Source organism: Pundamilia nyererei, unplaced genomic scaffold (genome assembly GCF_000239375.1).
Source record: "Pundamilia nyererei isolate P.nyererei 1_Seehausen unplaced genomic scaffold, PunNye1.0 scaffold00180, whole genome shotgun sequence".
NCBI classification, from domain to species: domain Eukaryota; kingdom Metazoa; phylum Chordata; class Actinopteri; order Cichliformes; family Cichlidae; genus Pundamilia; species Pundamilia nyererei.
The window spans coordinates 335,418-358,948 of NW_005187581.1; the positions used below are offsets into that span (position 1 = coordinate 335,418).

At 43.0% G+C, this 23,531-nt stretch overlaps 1 protein-coding gene across 1 annotated transcript in view; it reads right to left on the bottom strand.

The window, feature by feature from the left end:
* Positions 1 to 753: 753 nt before the first annotated feature.
* The window catches only part of dchs1b (dachsous cadherin-related 1b), an 83,415-nt gene continuing 60,637 nt past the window's right edge, over positions 754 to 23,531 (bottom strand). Inside the window, exons 5-29 of the mRNA XM_005746585.1 lie at positions 22,824 to 23,012; positions 20,804 to 21,035; positions 20,442 to 20,678; positions 18,828 to 19,889; positions 18,427 to 18,614; positions 18,108 to 18,204; positions 17,847 to 18,004; positions 15,230 to 15,670; positions 14,615 to 14,910; positions 14,408 to 14,523; positions 11,384 to 11,623; positions 9,740 to 9,865; positions 9,395 to 9,604; positions 8,642 to 8,898; positions 8,344 to 8,550; positions 7,859 to 8,255; positions 7,630 to 7,743; positions 7,291 to 7,502; positions 7,010 to 7,161; positions 6,711 to 6,841; positions 6,258 to 6,544; positions 5,607 to 5,748; positions 5,327 to 5,498; positions 4,831 to 5,240; positions 754 to 4,728 (exon numbers count right to left, since the gene is read on the bottom strand). Coding sequence (XP_005746642.1) covers positions 2,681 to 4,728; positions 4,831 to 5,240; positions 5,327 to 5,498; positions 5,607 to 5,748; positions 6,258 to 6,544; positions 6,711 to 6,841; positions 7,010 to 7,161; positions 7,291 to 7,502; positions 7,630 to 7,743; positions 7,859 to 8,255; positions 8,344 to 8,550; positions 8,642 to 8,898; positions 9,395 to 9,604; positions 9,740 to 9,865; positions 11,384 to 11,623; positions 14,408 to 14,523; positions 14,615 to 14,910; positions 15,230 to 15,670; positions 17,847 to 18,004; positions 18,108 to 18,204; positions 18,427 to 18,614; positions 18,828 to 19,889; positions 20,442 to 20,678; positions 20,804 to 21,035; positions 22,824 to 23,012 — 8,121 coding nt within the window. The 3' untranslated portion in view covers positions 754 to 2,680. The remainder of the gene's footprint in view (positions 4,729 to 4,830; positions 5,241 to 5,326; positions 5,499 to 5,606; positions 5,749 to 6,257; positions 6,545 to 6,710; positions 6,842 to 7,009; positions 7,162 to 7,290; positions 7,503 to 7,629; positions 7,744 to 7,858; positions 8,256 to 8,343; positions 8,551 to 8,641; positions 8,899 to 9,394; positions 9,605 to 9,739; positions 9,866 to 11,383; positions 11,624 to 14,407; positions 14,524 to 14,614; positions 14,911 to 15,229; positions 15,671 to 17,846; positions 18,005 to 18,107; positions 18,205 to 18,426; positions 18,615 to 18,827; positions 19,890 to 20,441; positions 20,679 to 20,803; positions 21,036 to 22,823; positions 23,013 to 23,531) is intronic.

The following is a 23,531-nucleotide window of genomic DNA, read 5'->3' on the forward strand; positions in this document are numbered from 1 at the left end:
CTGTACCATGGATTTCAGACTTGGCTTACGTCTTGTCCTGCACTCGGCTCCGCGTAGATTTCTCCCAGATTTTGCAGCTTGAAGAACCAGCCAAGTATGTGCCTGTCGGAGCTGGATCGTAGCCAATATCAGCTGGGGCAGATTTGTTTTGGGCCATGCGTGTCACTGTGTAGTAGCCTCTAAGTACATGTGTGGTTGTGATTATTTGAAGTTGTGTGGGGTTAGTGAAGGAGTCTTGGGAGAGCAGGCTGTACACACAGCTGTGTGTGGAGGTGAACAGGCAAGCTGGGGCAGCAAGCCCCTTTAATTTTCTGGCAAGGCCACAGTTTGGGTTATATGTTTCATTTGCAAAGCAGCCAGATGAGCTACAGTTGTCTGTTTAATATCAGAAGAATGCATTTATCTGTGTGTAATTGCCCCTGTAATATGTTCAAGTGATCATGTTGAAGTGATCATCATCACCTCTCATTTGAGGCCTTGCATTTCTCTCCTACACTCAGGAGCTTCTGTCTCTGGCTCTTTCTCTTGGGCCTTGTCATAATCCATGACTAGCTCCTTCTGTACATAACAATAACAAAGAAATGCTGCAAGGCTGTGCGTGATGACCAAATGAGGCAGAAATCCCAAGCAGCTATGCAAACATGCCTATGCATCATATGAAATAAACATTTTGCAATTATTCATTCAGATCAGTCGCTTCTCAGTTCTCCTCTCGCTGTCTTGACTCCTGAAAAAGATGAAGTACGACTCCAATTTGTCAAAAGAGATCAGTAGGAATTTATTATTTGCTTTAAAAAAAGAAATACAGCTTCTTCTTTTTTTCTTTCTGTCTTCCATTGCTCCACTGATCAGTCACTGGCAGTCATCTCAAACTGAACTCCAAACTGCGGTTCTCAAACAAAGAAATGTTTCTGAAACAGCCAAAGAGCATGTAGTGCTGGAGCTGGGCTCGTGACATGAGTAACTTTAAGCTGGGCCGGTGCCAGCTTTGCATGATGGGGATTTGCACGGTTGAACACAGAACAGAGGTAGAAACCAAATCTTGAAAACATCAGGACATCCAATCACTGCAATTAAAATGATGAGTTTGATGATGAGTATATATAAAGAATGAAAAACAAAAACAACATTTTAAGATTGCTAAAACTGAGTCTGAGCAGTGGGTGTGGGTGGGGGGGCTGGTGTAAAACACCTCATCATGCTACTGACATTCTCGATGTGTAAAGTCACAGACATAAAAAAAACAGCACTGGTGGCTAAATCCTTGTACATTCATTAGGGCTCATGTATTCAGCCTTTTGGTTGCCACTTGTCTGGCTCGTGTGCTACATCTCTCCGGCTTTTGCCATTTGAGAATCTCATCCTGTTCATCGTTGTTTTCTTTGTACTGAGATGAACAACTTCACAGTAAAACGCATTCAGGTGAATGAGTGATGTAACTGATTTTAGGAAGCACTTTCTTTGAAAGACACAGAGGTGAACAGCAAACCGAGTTGTCCCTGAATAACAAAGGGAATCTTCTGTCACGGCGTGGCGCAAGTGCAAGTGCAAGTGCATGCCACGACAGTGCTGAACAGCTGCAAAGTGGAAATACAGACTGATCACAGATTTTTCTTCATCTGATTTATATGTGTTTGATTTAGGATGATCAACAATTTGACAAAAAAAAAAATCTCAACACAGCATAAAGTGAGCTGCTGATGGTTTCCAAAGCTTGTGGTTGAAAGTCCTCTTTTCTTATTATAAATAATGCTAAAAACACAAACGCCTCCCTGTCACTCAATTCTGAACAATCACAAGTCTCTATAAACCTAGGAGACACATACAGTACACATAATGTAGCCCACATACATACAAATACACATATATTCAAATACTCAAAAACAATAACCTCTTCATGTGAAATAATGGATCTGAAATCATAAATTTATATAAAAATATAAAATAAAGGTTAAATCCAAACGAGTGTTGTCCAAAAGGTGAGAAAAATAATAATCTCAATTGTTTTTTCACTATGCGATGCATTGGCAAATCAACGAATCAGTGTCTCTGTGAACACACACCGTTTGTCTGTCCATATGATCCAACGGGTGCGTCCAGAGACCATTCTCAGAGTAGCCACTAGATGGGTTTAATACTGGAGGGTAAAAAAACAGAAGTCCACAGACACAAAGAGAGGAACGAGGTCCTTAGCTCTCTGGCCAGCCAGCGAGGTAACATGAAAACTACACATTTATCTATCTACACACTAAGGGATCTCTGACTGCAGGGCATGGTAAGTGCACATTTTCTATTTGGCTCTTAACCCCGATCAGTTCGTGGAGTCCTGCGTCACTTTGTAGTGGATGGGTGGGCTGCTGCAGTCGAGCCCATCACACATATTCCTGCAAAGCTGCCGACACAATGGCAGTACAAATATTCTACCAGGAGACAGACGCTAAGTATTTTTTGTGGGTATTGCCCACCAAATGTCACTAGCGGGGAATTTGGGAAACCTTGATTTCTTTTTGTGGAATAAGACAAATGTTTTTGAGAATGACAATAAAACTGACACCATCACCGCTTGCTTTCTTTTGATCCATGCAAAAGAACATCCAAATGCTGGTCAGTCATGCTTTGTTCAGGTTGTCCGTCTTAGAGTTTCTCCCTAAATAGTAATGTCATGTTTCAAATGTTTCAATTATATTCTCATCTCATGATCGGGACTCTGTTCCAGTGAGGGCTCCCTGGTGCTGATCATGGACGCTGAGGGCCCTTGGTTGACTCCAAATGGAGAAACAGCTGGCGATCGAGCTGCCAGAGGGGACAGAGACGGGGAGAAGCTCGGTGACATCGCTGCTGATGAAATAGATCCCTCGTGACTGATGGGGGACCTGCGGAGTGAAGCCAAGTGGGGGAATGTCCGCCCAATTACAGGGACTTTGGGAGGAACTGACATGGCTCCTGGGTGGGCCACTGATGTGATGAGAGGTGGAGGGTCAATTCTAGGTTTAGGATCCATTTTGGGCTTGGGCTGGAAGGGCTGGCGAGGGTTCTGACTTTGCTGAGCAGTTTCATCTTTCAGCCTGGCAATCTCTGTGAAGACATTTGCAAGAGGCTGGAACTGAGGGCACCAGTTGAGTAGATAATCCCAGTTATAGCTTCCACGGAGCTCCTCGTCACTGGCAACAATAGCTGTGAGGGAACCATCTACGGAAGGTTTACCATCCTCGGGAAAGGCATAATCCTTGGGGAGGGAAATATTGAGACCACGGCCCACTCCTAGGTAACCACCTCCCTCATCCCTGTAGACCGGGAGCTGTCCAGAGAGTAAGGTCCCACTGAGGCTGCCACCTAGCTTCTTTCCTTTGAACCAAGTGCTGCCCTCCAAAGCTGCAGGCTCACAGGAAATATCAGAAAGCTGGTCAGCATCCTGCTGGATTCCAGAGTCTGGTCCTCTGGCAGAGATGTGCTCCTGCATTGATGAGGTGATGGATGCAACGCGGGGATACTCATTTATCATCCTGATCTCATCATCCTCTGCTGCTTCAGCTGATCCTCTACCACTGGAGTGAGAAGGATCCAAAGACCCTCCTCTAGTGTAGGGTCCGCCACCAGCACCACCTTGGTCACCAGCATAGCCTGGCAAGGCCTGGTGGTAGATCCTTTCTCCCCCTGGCCCAGGGCTGCAATCATCCAGTTTTTGCAAGGCAGTTCCCGAGGCAACAGTTCTGTTTCCTGTCTCCTGGCCTTTCTTTCTCCTGCGTGACTTGACCAGGAACACAACCACTGCCATGACCACAAGCAATACGATAAAACCAAGAGACACAGCAACTATGCTAATAACCAGGATGTTGACGTCAGCGGCCAGGCCAAAGTTGGTGTTTGTCACATCGATGGAGACCTGGGCTGTAGTAGTGCGAGATGTATCCAGAGGGCTGTGAGCTTGCACGTCTAAAGTCATAACTCTGGTTTCCCGTTTAGTCCGACCCGACCCACTGCTGCTACTGCTGCCTGAACTGTCCAGCTTGAGAAAGACCACCCCAGTGGTTTTGTTTACATCAAAATATGGAGAGCTGGCAGTAAGAGAATAAAGAACAATACCATCCACCCCTTCATCCTCATCACTTGCCTGGACCTGGCCAATGCTTTGTCCTTTCTTGGCTCCCTCTGGAACTTCAAAGGAGAAATCAGAGGATGTGAAGAGTGGGTCATACTCATCCTCACCCGTGACAAACACCTGTACAGTCACAGTGGCTGAATGGTTGCCTGAATCCGCTGCCACTGCGACAAAACTGAAGGTGTTGACCTTCTCGAAGTCAAATGGAATTTTGCTTCTGATTTCTCCTGAGTTCTGGTCCACAGCAAAGCTTTCTTTTCCTGCCCCAGACCGTTCCAACATGTAATACTTCAGCTGGCCAAAAACCCCCGTATCGTGGTCTATCGCGTGCAGAACAGTCACCGCTGAGTTGGCTGGCTGGTTTTCTCTGATACTGGCTATCAGGACATCCACAGGGAAGAACGGATGGTTATCATTCACGTCTTTGACCTCAACAATGACTGGAGCTAGGGCGAAGTGACCCTGTCCATCTGTCGCTTGAACAATGACAACATGTGTGGGCTGGTGCTCGCGATCGAGTGCTCGCTGAAGCTTTAAGGCTCCACTCCACGGGTCCACAGTAAATAAGTTCACCTCATTCCCAGAGCTGATAGAATACTGGACTTCAGCATTAGGAGTTGAGTCAGGGTCTGTTAAAAAATACAACAACAGAGTTCAAGTATAGAACTGAGAGACCAAACAAGACAGCGAGAAACATTTACAGGTGACTGGATGAAAGAAGGAACACCCACCTGTAGCAGTCAGTCGTATGATCTCAGTCCCAGCGGTAGCACCCTCAGTCAGTGACACAGTGTATTCTGCTCTGGTGAATGCTGGAGGATTATCATTCACATCACCGATCGTTATCACCGCAGCAACACTAGAGCTCCTCTGCGGCACGCCGCGGTCTGACACTACCACAGTGAGGTTGTACAGTGACTTGGTTTCAAAGTCAACTCCCTCGGCCAACAGCAGAGTCCCAACCGTCTGAAAGCCCCGTCCCTCCAGGAAGCGCACGCTGCTTTCGATCTGGAATGCGTTTCCTTCATTCCCGCTGGCAATGGCAAAGTCGAAGCCACAGTTTTCTCGAGAGAGGTCGCTGTCGAAGGCTTCAAAAGTGAGAACTGTCGACCCTGGGATCGTGTCTTCAGAAACCGTAGCCCTGCAAACCAACCAAAGAGTATTATGTGAAGACAGCTGTTCGGGTTGCACCTCAATATGTCCAAATTCTAATGAGCACAGACTGACCTGTACTCCGACTGGTGAAACACAGGAGCGTTGTCGTTGACGTCGGATATTTGAACTTGGACTGTAGTAAGAGAGGAGAGCGGGGGCAGGCCTCTGTCGCGAGCTTCAATGACGATGCTGACTGATGGGCGCTCGGGGTCAAACTCAACTCTGTGATTGATGAACAGAGTTCCTGAAATCAGAAGGAAATGAGATGAACTTACTCACTGTGCCAAAAGTGTTATTAAAAATGAGCGCAGGGAAATAAAATAGAGCAGGAAGCAGCCAAGCTTATCTTTACCATTGCTCGGGTCAATGTAGAAACCCTCCTTGGTTGACGACATCACTTTATAGGTGATCCTGCCATTCTCGCCGGAGTCCCTGTCAGTCGCTGTTACTGTGATAACTGCACTTCCTGGTGGTGTGTGCTCAGGAAGAGTAACCTAAGAGAAAAAGAGACATTAATTCTAATGTTTGGATACAGGAAACAAACACCCCAGCATTGGATCATATAAACCTATAACTCACTGTGTGGAGGACAACAGGCACTGCCTTCACAGAGGGGAAAATACTTTTTATAATGTAGTTCCTTTATCCTGTGTGTGTTTTTCTTTATACTGAGGTCATTTCCTGAGACAGAGTAGTATATTTTTTACAGGCTCATCTCCACAATGGTCCCCAAGTTAATATTAGGCAGTTAAATTTTATCACACCCACTGTGTGCAAGTCAGAAGTGTACAAATGTGTATTCAATGTGTTTCAAGCCCACGAGTGCATTTAATGTTGTCTACTAGAAATAAACTGTTTCTGAAAATAATTCACTTTCTTTTAAGATCTTATAATTTGTGAATACCTCAGACAAAAACACATTCAAGCAACTTTCTCTTTAGGTGCCTGTTGGGATTTTTAGAAAATAACAACAAACAGAATAAAAATAAAATTAACGGCATACCTGATAAAGATCATGTGTAAATGCTGGTGCATTGTCATTAATATCTTCCACCAAAATTGTAATGTTGGCCTCAGTTTGGTGCTGGCTGTCAGTGGCTCTGACAGTCAGGGTGTACCACGTCTTCTCCTCAAAGTCCAGAGGGGCAGTGAGTGACACGCCTCCACTATAGCGGTGAATCCCAAACTTGCCTAGTGCTGTTGGGTCGAGCTGTAAAGAGTAGGAGAGGGCAGGACTGGAGTCGACGTCGTTGCCCGTCACGAGAGTGATTTCAGTGCCTATCAAAGTATCTAACAGAGAAAGAAAGTGGAAATGAACTTATTAGTTGCATTCAAACACACCACATATATTGCACAGGCATGATTTGTTTGATGATGATCCTTACTGTTTGTAAATGTCAGCACTGGGTGTTAACCAGAAACTCCAACAATACCTTTTAAATTCAGCAAAACTTACTCTCTGGGATGCGGATTTCCTGGTGTATGGGAATAGTGGGACTGTTGTCATTCTGGTCAACAATAATGACCGTCAGTGTGGCTGAACCTGCGAGCCGTGGACTTCCTCTGTCAGTTGCTGTAACTACCAGCCTGTGGGTGAGAAGAGAAGGTGATAATCCAAACTGTCCTCTGTTATCACACTTTGGTGCTACATGAATAGAAATGAATTTAACTGGATTGAAAATTATGTGAATATTCCGTTTCAGACTGATCACATTTTGGTTACAAAAGCAAGAAAGTAAAAGTTGAAGTTCTTACTTAGCTTGAGTAAAGATCTCACGGTCCATGATGGCTGCTGTGGTAATGCTTCCTGTCACAGGATCAATCTTGAAGAGGCCACTCATCCTTGATGACTGGATGGAGTAGGTCACCTGACCATTTTGGCCCTGATCCACATCCTCAGCAACAACCTGGAAAGCGAGGACAGAAAGGGAAACAAAGAGGAGGAAATTTATTTGTAGCCTTTGTAGAACTCCAATAGACCAAATATCTCTGTAACTCTGTATTATTATTATTATTATTTTAACATTTATGAGCACCTGTATGATTGGCATTTCATATCCTTGTGCTTCCTTCATGTAGGCCACATAATTCTGCAGCTGGAAGCGAGGAAGGTTGTCATTGACATCCTGCAGGATCAAGTTGAAAGCCATGTAAGATGTAGAGGACACAGTTTCAGCCTTCACAACAAGACGGAGTCTTGGGGTGTCTTCAAAGTCTAGTTCATTGGAGGTCTGCACCCTTATTTCACCTGTGGAACAAACAGTAGGAAGATTTGATTAAAAAATGAAGATCACAATATCCTCATACTAATTAACCATCTTGATAACACATTGCACGAGACATACTTTAAGAAACACTTAAAGGGTGAGTGTTACCTGTCGAAGAGCTGATACTGAAGGCCTGCTTTCTGTTCCCACTGAAGAGGCTATAGCTGATACCGTTACGAGAACCATCTGGGTACTGAGCTTGAGCCTGAGCCACAGTGGTACCTGAATTTTTTCAGTGGAGCAGAGAAAAAAAATGTGTTTGTAATTGTTTTAAAAAACGATATAGGAGAATTAAAACCTGGTGCACTACTTGCTATTCCTGATAACACTGCCCAACCTTTCTCTGCATTCTCCTGTATGCTGACATCTCTAGCATTCCTCGAGAAACGAATTCCGCTGTATTCCACCTCCTTCACATAAATGATCACAACACCCTGTGTCGACTGAGCTGGGCTGCCTTGGTCCATGGCCTCCACTATCAGGGTCCTTTGTGCCTGGGTGAGGTCCGCCAGTCGCTCAGTGGCCTGTATCTCCCCAGTTAGGGAGTTGATACTGAAGCCTTTCACTGGGGTGGCGAAACGGTAAAACACAGAACCATTTGCTCCAAAGTCCTTGTCCTCTGCCTTCATCGTAGCTAAAACCCGCTGGGATCGCCTGTTGGACACTTCAATGACCAGTGGATCTTGGATGAAGAAGGGGGTGTTGTCGTTGACATCCAGGACAGTTACTGTCACCTGTAAGGAAGATATCATGTCTGAAATTAGATTTCAGATCATAAATTCAAGCCCACTAAACACCTGAAACAGCTAACCCCTCATTTACCTGAGCAGACGAGTTCCTAGGTGCAGCCGGTGAAAGGTCAACAGCAAAAACCTGGAAGCTGTATGACGCCAGTTTTTCGCGATCCAGAGGAGCTGACGTGGTGATGCGACCATTGTGCTCAACTACACTGAATGCGCCATGTGCCTCTCGACTGAGGAAATACAGAACCTTCCCGTTAAGGTCTTCATCAGCATCGGTGGCTGAAACCTAGATACATACAAAAAAAAAGTCAGATTATTAAAAACTTTTTTTCAAGTATTTACAATTTTTGAATATATTTATTTCCATTTCATCCCACCTCAAGAACCTGCGCTCCCTCTGTAGCATCCTCTGAAATTTCCACCGAGTAGCTACTTTTGCTGAAGACGGGGTTGTTGTCATTGACGTCCAGCACGTTGACCTCCACTGTGACAGTAGCACTGAGAGCAGGGCTGCCTCGGTCTGTGGCCACCACCTCCAGAGTGTACTTTGCATGCGTCTCCCTGTCGAGCCCGCGAGACGTCGACAGGGCTCCTGTGCTGGCGTGGAGTTGAAAATCTCCATCAGGGTCCCCGGCTAGAAGAAGTGGATAGAAAAAAAACAAAAAACCAACCTGAATTCAATGCTGAAAGACGGAGAGGAATGGAGACATCTGTGCCAGCTCTGCACTTAGTCCAGATTTTCTCTCTAGAGAGGTAGTAGTGCTTTTGATAAGACTATATCAGGAGCAAACATTTGGCCACTCTGTGCAGGTTTTATTTGAGATATGGGAGAAACAGGGTCTAGTAAAACACAATAGGGTAAATTAGTCCAAAGTCTCCTAGTCAGGACTAAACTCTTACAATAGAGTAGGTACAATAACAGCAAAAATGGGTCCAGGAGTCAATTTTAGTAACACATTAAAATCTCTAAATTCAAACTTTATGATTTTCTGGCCTCTAAAAAAACAACAAAAATGACAAAAATGTAATGTTTCTCCCAGTAAACAGCAATTACAGCAATTGTGGTGACCTAAATCACTCTTTAAAATCTAATAAAATACTTGGATTGGACACACAATGCAGTTTCTCACCAGCAATTCTGTACTCCAGCTCTCCACCAGGACCTGAGTCAGGGTCTGTGGCCTTGAGGATGCAAAGCTCTACAGGAGCCTGGTTCTCTGGCACTTCAAGTCCATAAAACGGCTTTGCAAAGATTGGAGCGTTGTCATTCACGTCCTGCACCTCCACTCGGACTACAGTCTTGGCAAAGTTAGGAGGGAGGCCTCCATCCCTGGCATATACTGATATGAGACAGAAATAAAAGAGATGTTAGAGTGAGTAAAGCAAGTTAAAATAAACTGATCATATGAGCTGATGTATGCTTAAACTAACACATTAATTAAAGCATTTAAATAAACTCGTAAGGGATTTAATACCTGTAAGAGTGTAGTGATCCTGTAGCTCTGTGTCCAGTTCCTTTGTGGTGGTGATGGCTCCTGTCACAGGGTTGATTATAAAGCCTTCCTCTGATACTCCTCCGTATGTTATTTGTCCATTAGAACCTTCATGAAAAAAACAAGACGCAAATAGAAATAAAGGCACACAATGGACTTGGCTACATTAAATGTAATAAGGCAGTAATTTCAAAGAATTACAGCTGCAAGTGCCGGTGCCGTAAACTTATAAGGCTCTGGATGAAGATTGTGACCACACATTATCGTTAGCATCTGCATGTGATTGATTTAAAAAGATTTGGTTTCTCAAAACCATTTATGTGTGTGGTTTAGTTCCATGGTTTTGGGGGCTGATCGGCTTCCTTCTTACTCATTAAACCAGCACTGAAACTTGGAACCTTTTTTTCCTTCCATATCGTGACTTTCTTGGCATTATTCCTTTGGCCAAAAATAACAACTGTCTTCAATTTGTAAAATTTGCTCTTCCTGAACTAAACGAGATCTTACTTTTTAAAGACGTTTTTGTCAGAGCCATGTATTAGCAATCGGAAAATGGCTCATTTTTAGGACACATTTATTTAATTTTAAAATACAATCCAAGCTGCTGCTGCACAGGTATCACGCTTACATAACACTCTGTCATATGTTAGTCACTGGGAGCCTTTGTTCCCATAGGTGGTCCCTTCAAATTCGCACCTCAAAGTTTAGAGTAGTTCATTTCAATACAAGCTCACTTAACATAAACAGAGCACTTAACAAAAGGTATAAAGATACAATCCTCATGAAATATAAAGAAGAAGAAAATGATGAATTTCAGTGAATGTCTTTGTTTAGCAAGTTACTACTTCATGATTTAGTTTAGTGTTTTAAAACATGATGATATAATAACTCATATTTTACACAGTGTGTACATTCTGTCATTAGAAATAGGTTTGTTGTTGTTTTTGAGGTTTATATCAGTAAGGAAGCTGGATAAATACAAACTTATGGAGAAGTGTTGCGATTAAAGAAAAACAATCAGAATAGATGGAGCAATATTGGGTGAATTTTACCTTATTTTTGTAAAGTATTTCCTTTTTTTTTTACTAAATGATTTCTTTTTACTTTTACTAAATAAAACAAACTTTTTGCAGCTAATGCTTATGTTGGCTTATTTTCACATTCCTACTAGTCTAGTTCACTTAAAACATTAAACAGCAGTGAGAAAAATGTCACCCATCAGTCATGTGACTGAGATAAAGTGGTCTTGTCAAGTCATGACTGGTCTATTTTAATCTCTTGCTCTCCAACTCAAGCACTTCTCCCACCTCTCAGCTCAGCAGTCATGACTGAGATTAAGCTGAGACTCTTAAATTCTCATTTATTTGTTATAGCTTCATATGTTCAGTCCCAATTATTTAAAAGAAAATTCACTTTCATTATAACCTCATATATCCTACTAGTGTTCACTGGCCATGTTTTTAGATGTCTAGCAAGTTGAGCGGACAAATTGAAGACATAAATTGCAGATATATTTGCAGCAAACAGAACATATTTCTGCACATCCTCCCTGCCCTTTAAGCTCACTGCTTCTTATTGACTGCACATACTCTAAACTTAAAACTGTAATAAAACATTTAAACCAACCTTGGTCCCGGTCAGTGGCCGTTACTGTCAACACTGAGGCTCCTGGTCCTTGGTTTTCCATCACCTGTGCCTCGAACTCTGCCCGCAGGAACACTGGAGCCTCGTCATTCACGTCAATCACCTGCACGCACAGCACCTGAGAGGTGGAAAGCTGCGGTATTCCATGATCTTCTGCTACAATAGTGAGATTGAAGATTTCTTGTTCTTCACGGTCTAGGGATTTAAGGATGGAGAGAGAGCCTAGGAGGGAAAGAGAAGAATAATCAGAGAGTGCTGCATAACAGCTTTCGAAAACTTTCCCCCAAATACTTAAATTGAAACAGATACTCTAAAACAGATTTTTTTTTTGGCCTTTTTCTGTGTTCCTTGCTGTTTTTGTGTCTAAGTGTGTGTTTGGATTATTTTTGCGAACGTGCAATTTTCTGTACCTGTGATTTTCTGTAATTTTTATGCCTGAAGGACTTGTAAAAGCAAAAACCTTCACAGCTTTGCTTTATGAGATTTTCCACTGAAAGCCCAGAAAGTACAGCTACTTCATACCAGCTATTCAATTCTGGCACTTTGAACATGCATTGAAATGTGTATCTACTTATTATCACTTAACATGTATGATTACTGTAAACACTGTAAAACAGGCACACAGGTAAACACACGCTTCTGTTCGAGCTGCAATCCCAAATCAACTCATGGCCTTGCCTTAGGTCAATATGCTTTTTTTTAATGCAACACGATCATATGTTTGCATTTAAGTCTGCAAGCCATTAACCGAAATGGGTATTTTATGTAAATCATACCAGTTTACACAGCGTCTGTGATTCAGACTCTTACCTAGATGTCACAAACCAGTCATCACCCTGACGTTCAAGGCAAAGTAAGAGGCCATATGAAGTGTGTGTGTGTGTATACTTTTCGCATGAGTCTACAAGCTTAGCCGGCATGCAGAAGCCTGAGAGACGTGTGTAATTTATAAATGTTACAGCTTGCCAAACACACATTGTGTGTAGAACTTTTTGTGAGGCTGAGGTTCTGATGTTTCTGTGAGGTCTCGCTAGCTGCCCTGTTTTAGTTAAAAGAAAACAGATGCAAACCATCTAGCGAACTATTGCATTACACACTCGAGCCTATTTTGCTTTACTGATACAGTATCGACCATATGATAAAGGCGGTGTTACCCTTTATCATCAAATGCCATATTAAATATAAGAAAATGTACATTAAAGAAAATGCAGTGCTGTAAAAAACCCCTCATTTCTTTATATTTTGTTAGGAAAATGTGAAACAGGTGCAGCAATTTATTGAAACGTGTCGCCACACACAGAAACATATTATATAAGTAGGGCAAAAACAGTATATAAGGCAAAACAGTGTTTTGAACAGGTTTTATAACTCTAACAAACTTGAAAGTTAATATTTGGTCTGACCACCTTTATTCTTCAACATAGCCTGAATTCACTTGGGCAAGCCTTCTTATAATTTCTTCAGTTAGTCTTGAATATTAGGCTTATTATTAGGCTTTAGAAAACACTAGTTTGATCAACTGAAGGGTCAGATGCAGGTCCTGTGTCAACTTTTTGTTGGATTTTTTCATATTGCTTTAAGACATGACTTTCATGTATTGTTCATATTCTATAAATAATTTTACAGGCCTGCCACATCTTTTTCACTGCACAGCATGGGAAGATATGCCAAGTTTTCAGCTAATAGCTCTTCGGGAGTCACATTGTTGTTGCAAAAATCTGATTTTATGTCTGTTAAAGTGTGTTATCTTTGGCATTTTTTGTAGATTCGACTAAAGAAATGGGGAAAAATATGTGTTATGTGACAGGCTGCTGGTAACAAAGCGCCTTAAGTTGTCTCTTATGCTTAGACAAAAAACTACTTCAATCATTCAATCTTTTGTGTGTTTGAATGATTCATAGGTCAGAGTTAAGTGTTTTAACAAAAACATTCCTTCGAAAATGCTCAGGCACAAGACTTGGACTGAAAACGAGGGGGGAAAAAGCAGCCAGTGTCCAAAGATGAACTTTGAAAGACCCTCACAAACCCTGGAGAACTATTCCTCAACGCCACTTTAAAAAGTTAGAAGAAAGTGTTGCTTCTTGGAAGCTAAATATAAACAAATCAGGGGTGGCTCAAAACTTTTGCAAAGTACTGTATATAGAATATTTAATCCACAGCGCATAAATCACCCAAGTATCCATTTATCCAAGCATATTACTTAAATGATGCTCTAAATAGTCAGATATAGAACTTTATAGGCAATCAATAAAATGTAAATTGTAGTTCATAAAATAAAGTAATTGAAAATTAGAACAGCTTGCAGAGCAGATATATCACTTATAAGCAATAATAAATCTAGTGATACCCTTCACATTAGCCCAGGGGTTTGGTGCATGTCTTCACAATACATGCTAATGTGTCACTACAGCTATTAATAACCAAAAGCCTAACACCAACACGCCTGAGAAACAAACCAGAGGTGAAATCACTCCCTGTTAAGGAGCCAGACACTTGACAGTAATGGCGTAAAGACTTTCTTCCATCTGGAAGCTACATTAAGTGTCTGTGTCGTAGTTGTTAATCTCATCCCAGAAAGCGCTGAGCACGCCCACACCACCACGCTCCAACAATGAAGAGATCACATATGAAGAAAAAAAATATCAAGAGCTATCCACATCTCGAGCCCAAATAAAGATTGGTTCCCATGAACAAATCCATCAAGAAAAGGACACCAAGTATGATTCCAAAGAAATATTACACAGCAGCACTTCAGTGTCTAATTATGATCTTCTGGAAAGTTTTGTTCATCCAGGCGGCTTCCATCAATCATTAAATCCCAAAGAAAAAGGCCACAGGCTAGTCCTGCTGTGTTAGATCACTTAAAGCACAAGGAACTATGTGGTGAATTTTACTCGTTTTTTGATGGAGTGTAAATTGGATAGTCATGGAAAGTTCCCTACGTCTTGAGATATCGATTTCACATTACAGTATTTTCAAATGGTACGTCCCACCCTCAAAGCTCACCGGTGTCAGGGTTCAGGCTGAAGCGACCAGCACTGTTGCCTGCCTGAATTCTGTATGATACTCTGCCATTTTCTCCTTCGTCTGAATCTCGAGCCATGACGTACAAAATCACAAACCTGTCAACGAAGACACAAACCAAACATCATCACGGAAATGCACTTGAGGATTCCAAAGATATTTTATTACCGACACTGACGTGACACTCACCCTACAGGCTGATCCTCCATGACGCTGACTGCAGATGGAGAGCTGAAGACCGGCGCGTTGTCGTTTTCGTCTGTCACGAACACTCGGGCGGTGACCGAACTCCAGCGTCTCTGAGAGATATCCACTGCCTGGTCTGTGGCTCGCACCACGAGGTAAAGGGAGGGTGTGGACTCACGGTCTAACTTCTGCCCCAGGGTGAGGACTCCGCTTGACGGGTCAAGGATGAGGAAGTCAGGAGTTTCAGGCCAGAAGTGCTCGATGGAATAGCGCAGCTCACTGTTGGGTCCACTGCCATCCTATAAAACAAAAAGAAAGAATAGATAAATTAGACAGGAAGTGGATAGATTATTCTCCTTCTACTTTTCTTCTGCAGAAAATTTAACAACAACAACAATGATAATGAATTGATCATTAAATTAATAAAATACTTTATTAGGATAAAACGATCAATTTGAAGATGTCAGTTCTGTTAACAGATAACAGAATAACTGATATTTTAGGATTAAACAACGACAAAAACAGTGAATGCAAAGCTGAAAAGAACATGAATAACAACATAACTCAGATTAACTGTGCTTTATTGAAAGCATATTGATCCCATACACTCTTTCCTACCTGATCCACAGCTTGGAAGGTGTATATGGAAGCCCCTGGTTCGATGTTCTCGTGGATCACAATGGTAACGGGGTCTTCAGTGAACTGGGGCGCATGGTCATTGCTGTCCTGCACGTTGATATCTAGTTTCACCAGGTGGCTGCTGGGAAATGCCTGAGAGAAGTCCGACACCTCGATGTGCAGGGTGTATCTTGAGCCCTTCTCATAGTCCAGCTCCCGGACCACGTACACATCGCCCTTTAAGTGGTCCACCATAAAGGTCCCATCGCGATCTGTCCCTCCCACGACCAGGTAGGTCACCTGGCCTTCCAATAGAGCAGATTCATGCTGATCAGGTGGACGGACTGAACCAATGACAGAACCTGGAGCTGCCCCTTCGATTGTGTTCAGGGACATAGAGAGAACGTTGGGCTTGGGGCTGGACCTGGAGGAGCTGAGAACCTAAAGAAAAGGAAACTAGTGTCAAACAAACCAATTTCCTGAGTATTTGTGGTAAAGTCTTTCCAATAATAATTGTGATTTAAATTGCAGTGTAATTCATCCTTGGATCTGTCCCAAAACAGACTGAAACAACACTTCTCGGTAACAAAAAGGAGGAAAGCGGCAAGAAGCTGTATACGTGTGTTAAAGGATCTGATTTCCTCTGATATTCTGCAGACAATGCATCTATATGGCTCTCACCCCAACCCATCCCTAAACATAGCCTTGGGCTGTAGTCTGTTTCTGTTTTGTTGTTAATGCTATAATAACCTTCACAGGCACTCTCACTGTGCATGAAGGCATTACGTGTAATCCTTCCAGTAAATATCTTGACACTGCCGCATTCTGGCTTCAACTTGAGAGTCAGGCTTTGTGACCTGTGACAAAATAATGAAGGGTGTGATAGTAGGGAAAACTGTAAGTGTTCCAGTTCAAATAATTCAGAGCAATAAGCAACCTCCACATATGCTACAGGCTGCTCCAATGGGAAACAAATACGAGCCAGAGGGCCTTTGACACTTTGAACCACCTCAGGGTTCAACACTGCTCTGGGACGGATCAAAGAGCGCTGAGGAAATATAAGCAGATTTTCTGGTTTCATCATCATGAAATACACACACGGACACACACACTCCTTTGTCCTCAATACCTATAGCGATTAGTGGAGGTTTTTTTCCTCCATTAATTGGATTCAAACTAAAACTAAAAGAGGAGGGACATGATGTGGTTAAGTCTGACCACTTTTTGCACGTATTTGCAGGTGAAATGCGCTACTATCCACACGTTATCAAGGCCCATTTGTTACTACCTCACCCCCACTCACTCACAACTTGACCCATGAGACCTTTAATAACAACCTTTTAACTCTTACTCGTAAGAGTTAAATTCTTGGGGACTTTCCATCAGTTTTTAGAACTGAAAAAGCCTCTATCCTCTATCCTTGAAGTCTCCAGTTGCTATAACTCAAGTGCCTATAAGACTACATCACTACTTTTGATCACTTTTTATTAAAAAAAACAAAAAAACAGCAGTAGAAGCAGAAGTATGTTGCAGCTTTTCCTCCGTGCTTGATTATAGTGCCGACACAAACAATAACTGATTGCACTGAAATTCTGGGCTCAAGCTCCAAATGGATGACTACAGCTGGTGAAAGTCTGTTTTTTAAGTAATTTGCTTAAATGCACTTCCTCAGATCACATAATTTAATGAGCTGGCAGCACTAACAAATGTGCTGCACTGCACTACTTATACTTTTTCGCCTCATTTGCCTTTTCTCTGTACAGGCTAACTATCATGTGTACTGTAGTACATGTGGTGTACAACGGTATCCGTGTGTCTGATTTTACGCGCAGCTAAGGGAAATGTTATCTCAAAATCATTAACTGGAAACGTTACCTCATGCAAGTGTTTGAACGTGTCATTACAGCGAGCGTGTCTCTGTGCGTGCATGTATCACTGCTTGCTACTGTACTGCGGTGTATTCCCTTTCTCTCTGTGTGATTTGATGCAGCTGGCTTTCATCAGATCTCATCTGGGAGCATTTGATTCCAAGGTGCCTGTTTCCCCTCTGTCTAATCTCAGAGCCGCACAAGCAGTGCACAGGCGAAATCTAAGGCAAGCACTCCCATCGTAATTAGCATCCTTTTCCTTTCTGAAACCACATCGCACAAAAACACTGAGCTCCTAAGCTTTTTTTTTTTCCCTGCAGTTGAATTCCTGATATTGTATGTTGATATGGAGGACTGACCCTCCTCCAGAAAGTTCACAGTATTAGCTCAGTCTTTCGCACCATGGGTTCTAGTTACCCGTCTAACCTTTGGATCAGGAAACACCCACTAGATTGGATAGAGCTCTTTGTTTATAAAGGCACAGGTTCAGTTTCTCTCTTTCTCATATTTACCTCTTTTCCAAATTCCTTTGACAGTCAAACTGCTCACTGTTGTCCTCAGATTGAGGAAATTACAGCTTGTGTTACAAAAAGTAACGCAGAAGGACTGAGGTGAAGCACAGATGTTTAGGTTCGCTCACCAGACTTTGTGTCCAATCAGGAGACGTCACAGAATATTTTGGAAATTCAGTGCATATGAAGATGTTTGGCAGCTGGATGAGGATATGAAAATGTGCAGATTGTGTTTACTTGTATTCGTAGCTGGCAGGTGGAGCTGAGTGTCGGTGCGCCGTGGTCGGCAGCAGTCACAGTGAAGGCGTACTCGGCTCGCTCTGTCAATCTCAGAGGGGAAGCGCTTCTAAGCTCACCGGTGGTTGGATTGATGGAGAAACGCTCTGCTCTGGAGCCTGAAGTAAATGAAACAAACATTAACGATGTATGTTATGTGGATGCCGTGGCAGGTGGAAAAATCTGTAAATTTGTGGCTATAAGATGAATTATGAGGCTCACCTGATAATGAGTAATAGATGGTGCCATTCTCTCCCTCGTCTGGATCTTTAGCTGCCAGCGTCCCTATGACTGTTCCTGATGGAAGCTCCTCAGTCACCTGCAAAGAAGTATTGTTACTCACCGGGAATGAACGCAACTGCAGATCCATTAAATCCTCACTTTTAGGGTAATTTGCTACGATACCACCTCTCTGTGGGTTTATGTCACACCCCACTAATAAAACCCCAGCTTGCATAAAAGAAAATTAGATTCATTGATAGATAAAATTTATCCCCCAAAGCTGCTTGCTGATATAACTAATCTCCCCTTCTCTTCTCACCTGAAGCACCAGCTCCCTGTCAGGTCTGGCATGAATGAAACTGGGGGCGTGGTCATTTTCATCCAGCACAGTGATATGTGCAGTCCCTGTTGCACTGCGAGGGGGCGTACCCCCGTCCTGTACAACCACAATAACCTGATAGCTGGACTGCTGCTCTCTGTCCAGTGCAAGGCGGGTGCTAATCTCACCTAAAGCAAAAAAAAGGACACGAGGGAAGCCGTTGAGTAATTACCGTGTTAATTTAATTTAATTGAGAAAGAGCAAATCATCAACTCCTCAGGGGAAATTATGCTGGTATTATCACTGCTTATGAAGTAACTACATTTCATGCTGTGCAGCACAGTTAAAAAAAAGTGTACTATTATCCCTATTTGTGTTATGGTTACGGTGTTTATTGTTACCTGTTTGCGAGTTAATCTGAAAATGCCTGTCTGTGTGCAGCAGCCTGTAGGTGAGTCGAGCATTTAGTCCTGCGTCTCTGTCCGTTGCAGAAACCCTGCCGAAGCCCGTTCCCGCGTGCAGGTTTTCTCTGACAGCCAGAAACACCCTCTCCTGGCTCAGTCGAGGGGAGTTGTCGTTTTCATCCGTCACTGTTACCCGGACGGTCGCGCTCCCGGTTCTTCCTGCACCTCCTGGGCCCGAGGTGGCAAGAACAGTCAACAGGAACATGTCTTTGACTTCTCGGTCTAAAGAGCTCCGAACAAACAGCCAACCGCTATCTGCCATGATGCCAAAACCTGCGGCATCACCATCAGGTCTGAGGCGGTAGGAAATAGAGGAGGAAGATGATGATGATGAGGAGCTTCCACCATTTCCAGAAGCTTCTCTGTTAAGTGCACGGACCTGAAGGAAACGCGTGTTTAGAGGGGTGTTTTCACGTAGCTCCACGCGGTACGTAAGGGTATCAAAGTTTGGGCCTTGTGCGTCTTGTGCTTGGATGTGGACCACAAGGGTGAAGGTGGAGCTAAGTTGAGGGGCTCCACCATCCTTGGCAACCACCTGAAGGTCATAGCGAGGGACACTTTCGTATGATAAACTCCCAATTAGACGTACCTCCCCACTGCCCCTGTCAATGCCAAATGTCCTCTGGCCACTGCTGCCTGCAGCCCCAGCAGAGACTAGATCGAAGCTGAGCTGACCGTTATGGCCGGAGTCTTTGTCGGTGGCCTGAATACGGTAGATAATCGTCCCCATTTTGGTGATCTCGGGTAAAAGAAGGGACTCTGATGAGGATGGCAGGAAGGTAGGGGCATTGTCGTTGATGTCTGCAATGGTTATGTGTACCCGGCTGATTCCATATGCCGGAGGAGAGCCAAATCGTGCCTGGATCTCCAGGTCAAGACTGGGGCAGGTCTCGTGGTCCAGAGGAAGGGCTGTGCGAATGGTACCAGAGGCGCTGTCCACTGTAAAGTAGCCATGAGGGTCTCCAGATGAAATAGAGTAGAAAATATCCTTAGAGCCACCTGATGGAAGACAGAAGATGTAAGGAAATAGTGAGAAATTATGCCACATGGGATTTTCAAATGAAAATACAATAAAACAGAAAACAACTGAGGTTGAAATATTAAGTGTTTACTAAGAAATAATAATATGAAGACCAAGAATCAGATTCACTGAGAGCCTTGTATACCACCACAGCCATCTGTCAACTACACCACTGATTATTCTGACTCAAAATTACATCCCAATTAAAATCCATCATTAACCGTGAGAGAAAATAGGAGTGCGAGTAGAAAATAATCGCCAGTAAATTGTGCACCGTGAGGCGGATGTGATTTCTTAACGGAGTGTATACAATTGTTGCTTGGTTATTTCAACAACTACTCGAGAGATAAGGCATCATGCTGCAGCCCATTAGTGCATTTTTGTCCTGGTACTTGTCAGGAAGATGAAAATGGGCAAGCCGCACAGAACTGCTTCTCACTAGGGAAGTATGCAAGTGTTAAAAGCAAGCCTGAAATAACCAAAGCAGACCCAGGAATCCAATAAAGCATGTGAGCGTACAAGGGCCTCACCTGTCTTAGCAGAAGCACGAACCACTCCCACTGCCGTCCCCCTGAGAACATCCTCCGACACGGTAAAGAAGTACTGTGCCTGTTCAAACACCGGAGACGCCACTGAGCCCCCGACGACGCTCACGTTCACTCTGGCATTTACCGGTGCTGTAAGACCGCCCCCATCCTCAGCCGATATGACCATGGAGATTACCGTGTTGGCTTTGCCATGGAGTGAGCGGGAGAGAGAGATCACACCTGCAAAAAATAGATACATACAGACAACAAGTTCATTTTTATGTGAGTCATTTTCACATGTCTTGGTTACGGTCGTAACATACATGATTGTGCTGCACATGCAATAATAATAAAACACTACACACCTGTGTCCTTATTAAGGGTAAAGAAACTAGATCCTCCTCCAGGTACAGTGCGGTAGTTTACTCTTCCGTTTTCTCCGACATCAGGGTCATTGGCTGTTACCTTGACGACAGACGTTCCTGGAGCACTATGGGTACTGAGACTGACCGTGTACCGGACTGGATAGAAGATGGGCCGGTTATCATTGATGTCCACCACCGTGACCCTCACACGGGCTACTGAACTTAGACCACCCTGTAAAGGAAATGTTAAAAAATGGTTTGATCTACTTTATTTGACTACAGAAAACCCTAAAGTATCAGCAAGCTAAGCCACCTTACATGAGGAGGCACAAAGAAGAAAAGGACAGTGCTAGACTGGATCAGCAGGAGGAATACTGTATTGTGCTGTGTAATCTGCTTTTTTAACCTGCTTTGCTGCTATCAACAGCCCAACAGCTCTAAAAGTTTCTGAAAGTTATTTACTGTAGGTTATCAGGATTATCCACACATCAGTTGGTGACATCACAGAAGCTACATCCATGTTTTATGTGCTGTCTTTAGCAGAAACCACAACTCGAATGATATATCAGAGCTCTGCTGACTTGACTATTGACCCATAACTGGATGCTAAACCATAAGAAGAGCTAGTTAAGTTAAACCAACGTCTCCCTCCCTTCTAGCACAATGTAACAAGGAAAACAGCATTCACTCTGTGTATTACCCCCTAGTGAAAAGTAACAATGCAGGGCTTTTAAAGGTATTAAACTATTAGAACAGTTTTATCTCCATGCCGTTGAATGCATTAGTCAATTAGTTTGCACTCATTACACTATCTCTCTTTATGAGACCATTAAAAACAGAAACAGCTGAGACAAGGGGCAGACGCGAGCTGAGTATTTGGAAATGAGCAGGTAACACTACAGGACCACGATGACTAACAATAACAAATTTACAACAATTCTTGCGTTTCTATTACCTTATGTAAGCCAACAATGATCAAGAGATTCAATGGTTTATTACATGTACTATCAAAATAGGAGTTTCAATTCCTATTTAAGTCAATCCTTTGGGAATAAGTGATAGTTTAACCTTATCCCTCTTGGAGTTCCCTCTGATTGTTTTGCCCAGCTGCCGAGGAACTGGATAGTGTCCTCATTAAACGCGTCCTGTCACTTTGATCAGATTTACTCGAGTGCAGCCTTAGACTTCTTTAATTTGCTTTAACCCTGTCACTTTGATCAGAAGAAATATTACATATGCAACAGGCAACGTGTTTTGTCATGAAGCATCTTCAATCAGCTGAAATATCCCTCATCTAGCTACAGAACTAATGCCGTGACTTTCGTTGAAGTTCGAGCCTTTGACTTTTTCCATCTCCTTCAGAAGTCTATTTCAGTTACAAATAATTAGGTTTTGATTGCAAAAACATGCAAAGCATGAGGGATTACTTCAGCATTTAATGTGCTTTTGCTTTGACTCAAAGAGGTAGCTGAAATGCTCCATATGTAACTGTGGCTGGTTAGCTTAGCTTAGCACGAGGAACACATAAAAGCGCATTTTATTTTCTCTGAAAACAGGAATTTCCAGCAGAATCTCTAAGGCTCACTAATTAACACATATGTCGTTACACTTTTTCTCACATTTAACATGCAGTTCTCACATCAGGAATGTAATTCTCACCAGTCTTAACGCAGTTCTTAAAACACCTACTGCTTCTTCTTCTTCCATCTGCTCCCTTTAAAGGATTATCTACCTCTGTTTTAACCTATCCCTAAGTCTCACTGCCATCCTATAAACTGATGTGAACATTGCATCAAAGCAATCGAGAAAAACTGGGATCTATCCTAATATAAGAAATACATATTGCAGTTTTGCAGGATGGTGCTACTAGTTTTCCCACATTACACAGAGAGCTTTCAATCCTGTCTCTTTGCAAGAAAGTAATGAAGCATATTCCTCAAATGTCACTTGATGTTTCGAGGAATATTCTGGTAAGATCTCAACCTTGCAGAGCTTACAACGATTTTCTGTAGTTACTTACTCCATCTGTTGCTGTGACAGTCAGGTCAAACTTGTCCAGTCCCTCATCCCGGTCCAGAGCTGTGCTGGTGCAAAGTTGGCCAGTCTCCTTGTTGATGGTAAACTGGGTTGGCAATGTGTTTCCAGAGCTTGAACCCAGGTTGTAGCTTATAGTACCAAAAGAACCACGGTCCTCATCTGTGGCCGACACCTGAGGGGAAAAGAGACCAATGTAAGACAGATGCTTCGCCAGTGCCAACTAGCCTAAGAGACACATAAGGATTTCAAAAACCATCACATCCAGCAGGTCCCACAATCTGCATGAAATAAATCCTACATGTGTCATGACTATTATATACGAGCTAAGGGCCTTTCTGTTATCACAATAATGTCCCATAACACAATCACCTCATAGGCCCATACATCTGCGCTTGTCCAAATATCACACACCATAGCACTACTTGTTATGATTTCCAGACTACTATAAAAACGAGCATCTGTGAGAGCAATTCTTTTTTATATACCGCAGATTGTGGTATGTAAAAAAGTAGATCTCCCCAATGGTGTGTTTGAAAAGCTGGCAAAAGAAACCATGCATATAGAAGGGAAGGGAAGGGAAGGGAAGGGAAGGGAAGGGAAGGGAAGAGAAGAGAAGAGAAGAGAAGAGAAGAGAAGAGAAGAGAAGAGAAGAGAAGAGAAGAGAAGAGAAGAGAAGAGAAGAGAAGAGAAG